The sequence below is a fragment of the Amblyraja radiata genome, chromosome 4, assembly GCF_010909765.2.
Source record: "Amblyraja radiata isolate CabotCenter1 chromosome 4, sAmbRad1.1.pri, whole genome shotgun sequence".
NCBI classification, from domain to species: Eukaryota; Metazoa; Chordata; class Chondrichthyes; order Rajiformes; family Rajidae; genus Amblyraja; species Amblyraja radiata.
The window spans coordinates 60,698,496-60,712,587 of NC_045959.1; the positions used below are offsets into that span (position 1 = coordinate 60,698,496).

General features: G+C 45.9%; 1 protein-coding gene across 5 annotated transcripts in view; it reads left to right on the top strand.

The window, feature by feature from the left end:
- The window catches only part of lpin2 (lipin 2), a 122,014-nt gene that overhangs the window by 47,716 nt on the left and 60,206 nt on the right, over positions 1 to 14,092 (top strand). For all 5 annotated transcript variants that reach the window (XM_033019602.1, XM_033019598.1, XM_033019600.1 and 2 more), the window contains exon 2: positions 7,382 to 7,570. In XM_033019602.1, coding sequence (XP_032875493.1) covers positions 7,391 to 7,570 — 180 coding nt within the window. In that variant the 5' untranslated portion in view covers positions 7,382 to 7,390. The remainder of the gene's footprint in view (positions 1 to 7,381; positions 7,571 to 14,092) is intronic.

Here is a 14,092-nt window from a genome sequence, read left to right on the forward strand (position 1 = left end):
GCCTGGGGGTCGGTGTCCCGTTGGTCCTGATGTCTCCGGCCACCCCCCTGGACAGGAGCTGAGACTTGGAACTGTACCGCCCTTGCCCCCTCCCTCTGTAACTGCAAACAATCCCACTCTCCTGCTCACCTAACCCGCGGGGGCTTTGCACTGTCTTCACGTCGGCAACTGGCACTGACCTGCTGGCATCGCCGACGTGAAGACAGTGCAAAGCCCCCGCGCCGGTGCAATGGGCGGGGAGCTGGGGAGGGAAGGGGTCACACACATGGCCGGGAAGCAGAGGGGTGTAGGTGGGGGTGGTGACAGATAGGGCCAACAATGAGTGGAGAAAGACAGAAACACCGACGTGCAAAGGAGACCTACAACAGTGCATGATCTCTCTCGCGTTATGGCAGGTGATTGTCGCTGGGAAACTGAAGGGAGCCACAATCTGCTGCTGCCTGCCCGCTGAGTTAAAGAGTTCCCACGGTAGACTCACGATACACTAAGGTAAGCGCACGGGCCACTACGTTCTTACAACGAGTTAAAATGTTTCAATTCTTAACCACAAGAGTAAAATTGACTCGTGGAAAATTTTAAACATGTTTGATTTTTTGCAAGAGTTGACAAGTTTCACGAGTGCCTGCCTATAGCGCCACGAGTCTCAAATTGCGTCCACGAGTTCCGTACGTTAATCGTACGTTATTACCACAAGTTTTAACTCGGGGTACCTCTTGTGTCAACTCGCAACGTGAGACTCAGCTATAATGGTGTCAAGCTTCCCAGGTAATGTGGGAGCTGTATTCATCCAGACAAGTGAAGAATGTTCCATAAGGCATAGTGTCATACAAAATAGAAACAAGACGTTCGGCCCAAGCTTGACACCATCAGTTCAAAGTGACGCCGTCCAATATGCCCCATCTACATTAGTCCCACCTGCCCACACCTGGACCATATCCCTCTAAGTCTGTCCTATCCATGTACCTCTCCAATTGTCTCTTAAATATTATGATAGTACCAGCTACAACTACCTCTGACAGCTTGTTCCATATACCCACCACCCTTTGTACAAAAAACATTACCCCTCGGGTTCCTATTAAATCTTTCCCTCATCACTTTAAACCTACATCCTCTTGTTCTCGATTTCCCCTACTCTGAGCAAAAAATGCTGTGCACTTACTCTATCTATTCCCCTTGTAATTTTGTGCACCTCTATAAGATTGTCCTCCTGTGGTCCAATAAAGTCCCAGCCTGCTTAACCTCTCCCTATAGCTCAGGCCCTCGAGTCCGGGCAACATCCTTGTAAATCCTTTCTACACTTTTTCCAGCTTGACAACATCTTGCCTATAGCAAAGTGACCAAAACTGGACATAGGAGCTATAATTAGGCCATTCAGCCCGAGACTACTCTGCCTTTCAATCATGGCTTATCTATCTTTTCCTCCAAACCCTAGTCTCCTGCCTTCTCCACGTAACCTTTTAACACCCTTTTTAATCAATATCCCATCAATCTCTGCCTTAAAAATACTCAATGTCTTGGCCCCACAGCTGTCTGCGCGATGAATTCCACAGATTCACCACCCCCTGGCTAAATTCCTGATCTGTGCCGTGCAGATGGTGGAAATGCTTTAGGGGTATTGAGAGATTAGATTAGATTCAACTTTATTGTCATTGAACATTTACAGTACAACAAAATGGTTTAACCTTGCAGTCATAACATAGAATAAAATAACAAAACACACACTCAACACAGTTTAACATCCACCACAGTGAGTCCACCAGGCACCTCACTGTGATGGAAGGCAAAAGTTCCAAAGTCCTTGTCTCTTAACTCCTTGCTCTCCCTCTCCCAGAGGCGATCCAGGCCTCCGATGTTGTGACCCCACCGGGTGATGGTAAGGAAGTCCCGCGACTGAATCCGAGCTCCGCAAATGGGCCGTTTCAAACTCCGCAGCCTGGGGCGGTCGAAGCTGCCGCCCTCCAGTTCAGCGGACGAAGCTGTTGTTGCGGGAGCCCCGGAAAAACAGGTCACCAACCTGTGACCTGCGAGCTCCCGACGCTATCGTCCACTGGGCCCGCGGTCGAGCCTACGAGGCTCTGATATCGGGTCGCCGCAGCCGGAAAGCCGCCACAGCCCCGGTTGGGTCGCAGCCGCCGGAACGCCTCCATAGCCCTGAAGTCGGCCAGCTTCACGATGGTAAGTAAGTGCTGGCTCTGCCTCCGGAGCCTTGAGGTCGGTCCCCGTTGGAGGCCGCCAGCTCTGCCATTAGGCCTCAGCACAGACGGAGACGGGGGGATACAACAAGAAAGATCGCATTCCCCCCCGAAGGAAGACAAGCTTCTCCCCCCCCCCCCCACCACATACACAACACAACAAACCAAAATAAACTGAAATGGGACAAAAAGAAAAAAAGAAGAAAAAAAGACAAAACGGACTGCAGACGAGCCGCAGCTGCAAGGCAGCGCCGCATTACACAGGTCACGCAGATTATGCAGGTCACCCATTACAGCCTCTGTCTAGTCGCACTATTGTAGTTAACAAATGTATTTAGCTGGACTAGTTGAGTTTCCTGTTACTGAAACAAGATGATTAAACCTTCATGTTGGCAATGGTGTGTCATTGCCTGAAACTTCTGCAGCATGATGGTTTAGTTTAGAGATATATTGTGCCCAACATAGATGCACTATATGTAGTCATCTCCAATGAGCAGGCCAGACCAATAGAATCAATTTAATGTAGTTTTCAAACACAGTGCGTAAACAGGCCCTTCGGCCCACCGAGTCCGCGACAATCAGTGTTCCCCGTACACTAACACTACCCTACACACTACGAACGGTTTAGAATTTTATTATTTGACCATAGCCATTTAACCTACAAACCTGTACATCTTTGCAGAGTGGGAGGAAACCGGAGCACCCATAGAATGTACCACGCAGCTCACAGGGAGAACGTACAAGCTCTGTAGACAACACCTATAGTCGGGATCAAACCTGGGTCCCTGACGCTGTTCGGCAGCAACTCTACCGCTGCGCTGCCGTGCCAATGTTACTTGACATTTATCTGTACTTGCCTGAATGTGTAGGTTGGAAATTAAATTCAATATTAGCAAATAACTTTCTTACTGACCTCGTGACAGAGCAGCAGAGGAAGTCCCTGCAGTGCTGTGATGATAGACCCACAACCATCTTTCTTTGTGAACGTTGTGACTCCAGCCTTTGGAGTGTTTACCTCTGATGTCCCTTTGACATCAATTTTATCAGAGCTGCCTGATGCCACATTCAGCTGTGTTGGCGTGAGTTCAAATCCAGTCACTGTGCGCTCAGTATAGAAGTATGTTATGTGCAATTCGTCATTTTGGTCCATGTTGCTTTAACTTTTCACCATGTTTTCTTCTGCTACAAGCAAAAAGGGTGACTTTTACGTTTTTTTATCCTTAAATTAATTTTCCTCCACAATTAACCGCGTTAGTTGTAGTTTGGCTTTAAGCCCAATGGAAAAATATTAACATTTATAAAAAAAAAAGATAATTTTGAATTCAATACTGTCTTTGGGTGTTGTTGCTTGTGGTGGTGGGTTGGTTGCTTAAATGGCTACATAAATACTTTGGTATTACTTGTGCACTGTAGTACCGTGCAGGATCTACAGCAGTGTAGTAGACCATGCTCACCTGGTTGATGGAGTTGAGTGCAGGGTCACCACTGATTATCTGGCACCATCAAGAGCCTGGCAGTGTTATCCATTTTGCCGGACCAGCAGAAGTCTCGGCCTTGGGGATGTTGGGATACCGACCCACAAAGTTAGCCGTGGCAGTCGGCTATGGGAATGGAGTTATAGAGCACCGAACGTAGAGGGCAAATTCGACCCGCTGTTTGGCCGTGGAAGTCCCGATGAGGTTGAGATCGACTGCCTCACCTGGAAAGGTGCACATTTTCGGAGGAACTTCTGGGGGGTGGAGGGGGTTGAGGGGGAGGGGGGTTGATTTTGTACAGATTAAAGGGGGGGGGGGGGCAGACCATCAGTTGCCAGAAAATTACTGGTGGACCTGCATTAGTTGGAAGTGTGACACAAAAGCTGGAGAAACTCAGCGGGTGAGGCAGCATCTATAAAGCGAAGGAATGGGTGATATTTCGGGTCGAGACCCTTCTTCAGTGACTGGCACTAAGAAAAAAGATATAATTCAACGCAGCTGTAGCGGTGAGTGTGAGTATGTTGTATAGGTTGGACTGTGCCAGGTTTTCAAAAATTAGCATTTATTTAGGATAAAAACAATAAGCATTTGAATGCTTTTTTTAAATTTAGATTGTTTTTGAACTGTTACCATGACAAGAGGCTAGACATACTTGACGTCATCAGCCCTAAACGTGGCATTAAAGGGTGAACCCCATGTAGAGTATCTTGAGCTGGTAATTTGTTTTTTTGCATCTACTTTTTCACCAAAATATCATGTATGTGAAATGTACAATTCTGGCTGAATTGTTGTTTTCTAGCATTGGTAATAACATTCTTAGATTTAGCAACAAAGGGGAAAGACTGAATTTGATGACCTTGAGAATATGTTCTGGGAATTGACAGCTTTGTGGTTATGAGAGTATTTTCAGTGATTATTGGGCAACAAAAGCAAGTTGGGCAACAAAGATGGGCACGGTGGGGCTGGAGAACTGAGAACAAAGAGGGGCCCGTGGAAGAGGGGTGGGGGGGGGGTGGGGGCAAGAACAGAGGGACCTGGCGGGGTGGTGGGTGGGGGTGCCAAGAACAAAGAGGGACCGTTGGAACTCTAATCAGTACTTTTGCAACTTTGTCGGTGCCAGATACTCTTTGCATACTCTGTGTATTGTATGCCAAAGCTAAGAATTTCCACTGCGCCTCGGTACATGTGTGGAATTGAATCATTGATTGGAATCCAGAGACTAGCAGCGAGACTATATGAGGCATTAAATTGAGCAGCAGAAGGGGATTCCCTGTAAATTAGTGTGCACCTTTGTGCTGGAATGTCTGGCATTATCTCTGCCAAATTAAGTACTGAAATGGCCTATCTAGGATGCATTGTGAGTACATGGTCTACTGAAGATCTGACTTTAGGCAAATTCCCCCACAAAGCTTTAAATAATTTTTCAGAATTGTAATAATATGTTTTATGCCATTCATTTACAATTGCATACAGTAGTTGGTTGAGCCTTATCGAGGTGTCGTGGGCATAACTCAATGAAACACCAATGAAGGGAGGTGCCCACTTGATAACCCCAATGATATATTGGCAGCTACATGCTTAGTTTTTGCTGTCACATTGTTTAACTGTATAAAGGCATCTTAGATTCTCATGTTCCTTTGGGGTTGGGTTTCTTGGTTAAACATGTAGCTTGTGTGTTTGTTAACATGTAGATAGCTTATTACTGAATATGTAGTTATTGTCCTATAGCAAAAAAGTGTACAAGCAGTTTAGATACTATTTTGGCAATGGGCTTGATTTTCTTGGTTGGGCGTTTATCCTGGCGTTATAGCACAAGTACTTTGTATTTCTACAGTAATTTATATTCTATTCATTTAATTATTGGTAGCATTGGAGCAAATAGTTGAAAAACAGTGGTTTGCATCTTGCAGTGTAGCTTCGTATTTCTGTTAACGAAGTCTTCGGCGGAGAGTGGTCATTGACAAATCCATACCTGACTCCTGAAGAGTGTGCCTGATCTGTCGGACAGATGTTTGGGGATTTTTCTTTATTATAGAGAGAATTCTCCTGTCATCAGCTGTGATCTTCTGTGGCCTGCCAGTCCCTTTGCCATTAGTGAGCTCACCAGTGCTCTCTGTCTTCTTAATGATGTTCCAATAGTTGATTTTAGTAAGCCTAAGGTTTGGCTGATGTATCTAACAGTTTTATTCTTGTTTCTCAGTCTCATAATGGCTTCTTTGACTTTCATTGACACAACTTTATTCCTCGTGTTGATAAACAGCAATAAAAGTTTCCAAGGGTGATGGAAAGATTGGAGGAAAGACTAGGTGCTGAGAGCTCTCTTGTACCTGCATTAAGGAGGCAATTAAACACACCTGAGCAATTACAAACACCTGTGAAGCCATATATATATATATAGCTGTGATTTCTACATGGTGAAACCAAAATGTATAAAAATACGCTTTAATAAAATTTGTCAATGTGCACTTTAACCATATGTGATTTTTTAAAATATTACAAATCTCAAATTGTGTAGTACAGAGGTAAATAAATAAATGATAGGCTTTTGTTCCAAACATTATAGAGGGCTCTGTATTTTGTTTGGGTAGCTTACACCACGGCGGCATGAACATTGACATCTCTAACCTCAAATAGCCCTTGCCTCTCTCTAACTATTCCCTTCCCAGTTCTCCCACCAGTCTTAAGGGCCTGTCCCACTTGGGCATCATTTGCGCGTCACGCAGGTGGTGTGCGAGGATCTTGAGAATTCCAAAATCCTGGGGCGCCGCGATCTACCGCGCATCACTGCCTACGTCACCATGCGCCATGTGCGCGTAATGCACTCAATGCTCGCGTCACACGTGTGTTACGACGCGTGCGTCGTGGCGCGTAAATGATGTCACGTAAATGACGCGCAAATGATGCCCAAGTGGGACAGGCCCTTTACTGTCTCCGACTACATTCTATCTCTGTGCCGCCCATTCCCCTGACATCAGTCTGAAGAAAGGTCTCGACCCCTAATGTCATTCATTCCTTCTCTCCAGAGATGCTGCCTGTCCCACTGAGTGTCTACCTTTGAATTAAACCAGCATCTGCAGTTCTTTCATATACATAAATACTTTTAATGTGAACATCTGGTTTAGTGTAGAGATACAGCACGGAAACATGTCCTTCGGCTCATGGAGTCCAAGCCACGGAGTCCAAGCCAACCAAGGATCACCCCGTACACTAGCATTATCCTACACATTAGAGACAATTTACATTGTTGCTGAAGCCAATTAACCTACACCTTTGGAATGTGGGAGGAAACCAGAGTACCCACGCAGTCACGGAGAGAACGTACAAACTCCGTACAGACAGCATCCGTAGTCGGGATTGAACCCGGTTTCTGGCGCTATAAGGCAGCAACTCTACCACTGTGCCGCCCCATATCTGAACTTTATTACCTTCCCTCACAGTGGGAACGTTGATTGAACGTGTGGGGATGTTCATGTTAAATTCTATCGTGTATTGTGTTCTTTTTTTAAATTCGTATGGCTGTATGGTAACTCAAATCTCACTGCACCAATTGGTGCATGTGACAATAAATTGAACTTGAACTATCTATCATTTTATATTGGTGATGTGATTAGAGCTTTGCATTGAAATTGGAAAAATATTGTGCATAAAATTAAATTAAGTGTATAATGACCCTGCAACGGGTGTTTTAACACTGTCTTTGTGCTTCCCTTCCAGTCGCAAACCATGAACTATGTTGGACAATGGCTGATAACAGTCAAAGAACTGTACAGGGGGTTAAATCCTGCAACGCTCTCGGGATGTATAGATGTCATTGTGGTGCAACAACAAGATGGCACTTACCAGTGTTCTCCATTTCATGTTCGGTTTGGAAAGCTTGGGGTGCTTCGGTCGAAGGAAAATGTGGTGGGTTCCTAATTTTGATTAGTAAAAAAAGTCACATTAAATTAGCAAACTCTATTTGAGGCGACATGTTGGTCATATTTTTTGTCACTCTACGTCAATAGAGGCACGTGGGAAAGAATAGGTTACAGGAAATAAGCAGGGGAAAAGGTCTTTTTACAACAGCAGCAGAGACTCTATGGGCCAAATCAAAGGCTTCCTTTGATGTTGTAAAAAGTGTGATCATGCAATGCAGCCTTTAATGTAGAATAATGGGCCTGTCCCACTTACGCGAGTTTTTTGGGCGACTACAGGCGAGAGCCGCAAAATTTTCAACATGTGGAATTTTTTTCGGCAACAGTGGTGACAATTTTTGCTGTCATTGGTTGTCGTAGGTTTTGTCGTAGGTGAATTTCATTTAAACTCGTCCCTGGCAGCCGCTTAAAGAGTCGCTGACGTGGGACAGGCCCATAACATAAACCTGTTGATCTCACTATGATGGGCAATGTGCTAATTTTTGATATGTTGTTTGTATTCATGAAGCTAAGAGGGGCAAAGCTTTATCTTCATAAATGTAGGGCGGAACGGTGGCACAGCAGTAGAGTTACCTTACAGCGCCAGAGACCTTGGTTTGACCCGTATTACAGGTGCGGTCTGCACGGAGTTTGTACGTTCTCCCTGTGACCAAGTGACCTGGGTGCTCCGATTTTCTCCTACACTCGCTGGTCAGCATGGACTATATGGGCTGAAGGGTCTGTTTCCACGCTGTATCTCTAAACTAAACTAAGCTTGGAGACGAGAGAGACTACAGATCCTGAGCAAAATAAACAAACTAGTGGAAGAGTGCACCAGGTCAGGCTGCATCGGTGGAGGGAAATGGACACATGATGTTACACGTTGGAGTTTCTTCAATGGGATTTTTTGAAGAAGGTGTTTTTAATGAATTTGATGTGTTTTTTAAGTCCTCTGTCTGAAAGTAATATGATAAGTAGATGATGGTCAAGAGGCGTATAGCATAGTTGCTTTCATCAGTTAGGATATTGAGTATAAGAATCCGCCTTGTGGAGAGCCAGTGAGATCGCATCCACCGTTGATCTGTTGTGGCGGTAAGCGAACTGCAGTGAGTCCAGGTTTTTGTCGAGGTAGGAGTTGATTTGCGCCATGATCAACCTCTCAAAGCACTTCAACACCATTGGTGCCACTGGTCGATAGTCATTGAGGCACGTCACCTTGCTCTTCTTGGGCACTGGTATAATTTATGCCCTTTTGAAGCAGGTGGGAACCTCAGACCTCAGAAGTGAGAGGTTGAAAATGTCCGTAAAAACTCCAGCCAGTTGGTCCGCACAGGTTTTTAGAACACGACCGGGTATACCATCAGGTCCAGGCGCTTTCCGAGGGTTCACCCCTCTGAAGGATTTTCTGACGTCGGCCTCTGTGACTGAGACTGAAATACCATCACAGCGAATGGGGGCTCGAGAAGGCACATCAGTGTTCACCCTATCAAAGCGTGCGTAAAATGCATTGAGCTCGTCAAGGAGTGATGTTTCGCTGACATTTGAGCTACCTCCTGATTTTGCCTTGTAGGAGGTGGTTGCATTCAGGCCCCGCCACAGCTGCTGTTAGCCTTACCAAGGTCGTATCTGGACTTCTTGTAGACCACTGTATCATCAGACATGAATGCCCAGTGTCTGGTCTTCAGAAGAGTGCGGATCTCAGAGTACACCCAAGGCTTCTGATTGGGAAACACTCGGAAGGTTTTTGTTGGGATGTAATCCTCCACACATTTCTTTATGAAATCTGTAACGACTGTGGCGTATTCGTTCAGGTCCGTTGCCGAGTCCCTGAACATTGCCCAGTCTACAGACTCCAAACAGTCCTGGAGTTGTTCCTCTGCGCCCCTCAAACAGCTCTGTACAGTCCTCGCCTCTGGGGGTGCGCTCTTCAATTGCTGCCTGTAGGCAAGAAGATGCAAGAAGATGCAGCACCGGGTATGGTCGGATTTACCGAAGTGAGGGCGAGGGTTAGAGCGATAGGCATCCTTGATGGTGGTGTAGCAGTGGTCGAGGGTGTTTGGTCCTCTAGTGCAGCAGGAGACATGTTGGTGGAAGTTAGGGAGCGATTTCTTGAGGTTTACTTTACTGAAGATCCCAGCTATGGAGGTAAATGCCTCGGGATAAGATGTCTGGTGTTTGTTGACCACGGCGTGCATCTACTCCAGTGCCAGGCGGACGTCTGCCTGGGGTGGGATGTAGACCGCGGTCAGGATGATGGAGGTGAATTCCCTTGGAAGGTAGAAGGGGCGGCACTTCACCGCCAGATGTTCGAGGTGTGGAGAGCAGGAGTTGGACAGGACTGCCACGTCTGAGCACCACGCAGAGTTGATCATGAGGCAGACGCCCCCTGCTCTCCCTTTCCCAGATGCCTGCGAATGGTCCATACGGTGGATGGAGAAACCTTCAGGCTGGACCGCTGCGTCTGGGGAGCTGGGGGTGAGCCATATCTCTGTGAAACAGGACACAAAGCATTCCCTCAGCTCCCTATGGCAAAGCAGCCATGCCCATAGGTCCTCCACTTTATTTTCTAGTGACTGTACGCTGGCTAGTAGGATAGTAGGGAGAGGGGGCTGAAGTCCCCTCCGCTTCAGTCTGACCTGTAGTCCTGCCCGACGGCCTTGTTTCCATACTCCATGGAGCCCTCCTCGCTGTTTACAGGTACAGTACTTACGGGTCTCCGCGAGGTCGGGGAATCCCCTGAGATCAGGAATTCCCATATAGTCTGCACCTCCAGCTCCATTGCTGCTGGGCGATCCAGCCCAACGGCTTCGATTCCGGACTCCATGAAGGCCTCCCCAATGTTTGCAGGTAAGGTTCTTGCTGTACCTGCGCTCCTCCGTGAGGTTGGGGAATCCCCTCTGCCCGGGGATTCCCTTACCAGTGCTACCAACGGGAGTTCTCTGTAGTGCTAATGCTTTTAAATGCATTTAATGCATTAGCAGCTCGCTACTTACGGCATTGATTCCAGTGGATTTCCTGATGCAGGTGAGTTCATAAATGCTGTATCTTATTGTTTTCCGTTGTGCCGTTCGCAAAATGTCGCAGCAGGTAGGCGCCATCTTGACCACGGACAACAAAAACTCATATGTCAGGCTGTTATTCATTGATTACAGCTCGGCATTTAATACAGTCATCCCCTCCAAGCTGGTTACCAAACTCGCAGAACTGGGTCTCTGCGCATCCCTCTGCAATTGGATCCTCGACTTCCTCATCCACAGACCACAGACTGTTCGTATTGGTGGAAATGTGTCAGCCTCGATAACAATCAGCACGGGAGCACCTCTAGGCTGCGTGCTCAGCCCCCTGCTGTACTCACTCTATACTCATGACTGCATAGCCGGTCATAGTGCGAACTCCATCATCAAGTTCACTGACGACACCACTGTTGTGGGACGTATCACTGATGGGGACGAGTCAGAGTATCGAAGAAAGATCGACCGACTGACCAAATAGTGCCAGCACAATAACCTGGCCCTCAACACCAGCAAAACCAAGGAACTGATTGTGGACTTTGGAAGGGGTAGGATGGGGACCCACAGTCCTGCTAATATCAATGGTGGAGAGGGTCAAGAGCTTCAAATTCCTGGGCGTGCATATTTCTGAAGATCTCTCCTGGTCCGTGAACACTGATGCAATTATTAAGAAAGCACATCAGCGCCTCTACTTCCTGAGAAGATTACGGAGAGTCGGTATGTCAAGGGGGACTCTCTCTAACTTCTACAGGTGCCCATAGAGAGCATGCTGACAGGTTGTATCGTGGCTTGGTTCGGCAACTTGAGCGCCCAGGAGCGGAAAAGACTACAAAAAGTTGTAAACACTGCCCAGTCCATCATCGGCTCTGACCTCCCTACCATCGAGGGGATCTATCACAGTCGCTGCCTCAAAAAGGCTGGCAGAATCATCAAGGACCCGCACCATCCTGGCCACACACTCATCTCCCTGCTACCGTCAGGTAGAAGGTACATGAGCCTGAGGTCTGCAACGTCCAGATTCAGGAATAGCTGCTTCCCCACAGCCATCGGGCTATTAAACTCAACTGAAACAAAACTCTGAATATTAATAGACCATTATCTGTTTATTTGCACTTTATCTGCTTATTTATTCATGTGTGTATATATTTATATAAGGGTATATTGACACACTGATCTGTTCTGTATTCATGCCCACTATATTCTGTTGTGCTGAAGCAAAGCAAGAATTTCATTGTCCTATCTGGGACACATGACAATAAACTCTCTTGAATCTTGAGGAAGTTATGATGCAACTTTGTAAAACATTTTGGTTTGGATGTAATTGGAGTATTGTGTACAGTTTTGATCGTCCCGTTACAGGAAGGATATGGGGACCTTGGAGAGATTGCATGGGAGGTTTACCAGATGCTACCTGGATTAGATGGTATTGCTATAAAACAAGGTTCCGCATGGTAGGCTGCTCTGGAATGTTAGATTGCATGGATTCCAAGGAGAGATAGCTGAATGGATAGCAAATTGGCTCCATGGAAGGAAGCAGAGGGTGATGGTGGAAGGTTGCTTCTCGGACTGGAGGCCTGTGACTAGTGGTGTGCCTCAGGGTTCGGTGCTGGGCCCGTCACTGTTTGTCATCTTCATCAATGATTTGGATGAGAACATACAGGGCAAGGTTAGCAAGTTTGCTGGTGATACAAAAGTGAGTGGTTTTGCAGATAGTGAATGGTTGTGAAAGACTGCAGCAGGACCTGGGTCGATTGGCCAGGTGGGCTGAGGAATGGTTGATGGAATTTAATACAGAGAAGTGTGTGGTGTTGCATTTTGGGATGTCGAACAAGGGCAGGACCTACACAGTGAATGGCAGGCCTCTAGGTAGTGTTGTAGAGCAGAGGGATCTAGGAGTACAGGTGCATGGTTCCTTGAAGGTCGAGTTGCAGGTAGACAAGGTGGTCAAAAAAGCTTTTGGCACTTTGGCCTTCATCAGTCAGAGTATTGAGTATATAAGTTGGGAGGTCATGCTGCAGTTGTATAAGACGTTGGTGAGACCGCATTTTGAATATTGTGTTCAGTTCTGGGCACCATTTTAGGACAGATATTGTCAAGCTTGAAATGGTTCAGAAAAGATTTACGAGGATGTTGCCAGCACCAGAGGGTGTGAGCTATAGGGAGAGGTTGAGTAGGCTGGGTCTCTATTCCATGGAGCACAAGAGGATGATGGGAGAATCTTATAGAGGTGTACAAAATCATGAGAGGAAAAGATCGGGTAGTTGCACAGAGTCTCTTGCCCAGAATAGGGGAATCGAGGACCAGAGGACATAGGTTCATGGTGAAGGGGAAAAGATTTAATATGAATCCGAGGGGTAACTTTTTCACACATAGGGTGATGGGTGTATGGAACAAGCTGCCAGAGACGGTAGTTGAGGCTGGAACTATCCCATAGTTTAAAAAAAGGTTAGACAGGTACATGGATAGGACAGGTTTGGAGGGATATGGACCAAGCACATGCAAGTTGGACTAGTGTAGCTGGGACATTGTTGGCCAAAAGGCCTGTTTCCACACTGTATCACTCTATGACCTGCACTTCATTACTCTCATTCTATTGATGCAAATTAACAATCAGGAAATGTAACCAGAATTATAAGTGTGGTTCTTGTATCTTTTGATCCAAAGATCACCAATGGAATATTAAATAGGTGGTTCATCAAATTCTTTGCAATGCCATAATTACACTGTGTGAGAATCTGAATATCAAAAGTAAGTTGAGAGAAGAGTTGAAGCAACCTTAATTGGTGTGTAATACTATCTCAGCAGACTTTGGCAAATGCTCTTTTGGATGGCGCTCTCCAGACAGTTTAAAGATGGATGCACTCCACAGGAGATTGGTTTGGAACTAACCCCTTGAATGCTATTGTTTATTTTTGCATAGAGTTTGCTAACTTATTCAAATGCAGAGTAAAATTATTGCTTTGAATAGTCAAATATTTCTGGGTGGGAGGGCACAGTGAGGCAAGGTAATGGTAATTTCTTAACTTTCCAATGTCCAACTTTTAATTGCCATTACTACTCAGGAATGTCAGTGAAAGAACTTACGCAGTCGCTGATAGTATAAACAAATCTTCCAGTCATTGTTTCCAGTTAATTGAAGTAGTAATACAGATAACAAGTGAATATATCCGATTTTCTTAATTCTTATACAAGCTGTGACCTTTTTGTGCTTACTAACTGTGTTGTGTGGTAAATCTACAGAAGTGAATTAAACTTCACATATCCTACTTGTGATAAACAATTATAATTTCAACTTCCAGTTCCCCTTTACTCACACTATCCTTTGCCTGACTGAACATGACTTGAACAACTTATCTGCTTCCTTTCCCTTTCTACAAATCAAATCAAAAGATAGGTGGAGGTAAGGACCCCTGTTAGCACAACCTTTTCACTCCAAACTACTCTGGTACCAATCCTTTTCCTGGTACATTGATGATTGGATTGATATTGCCCCAAGCACGTGCATGGATTTTGTAACTTTT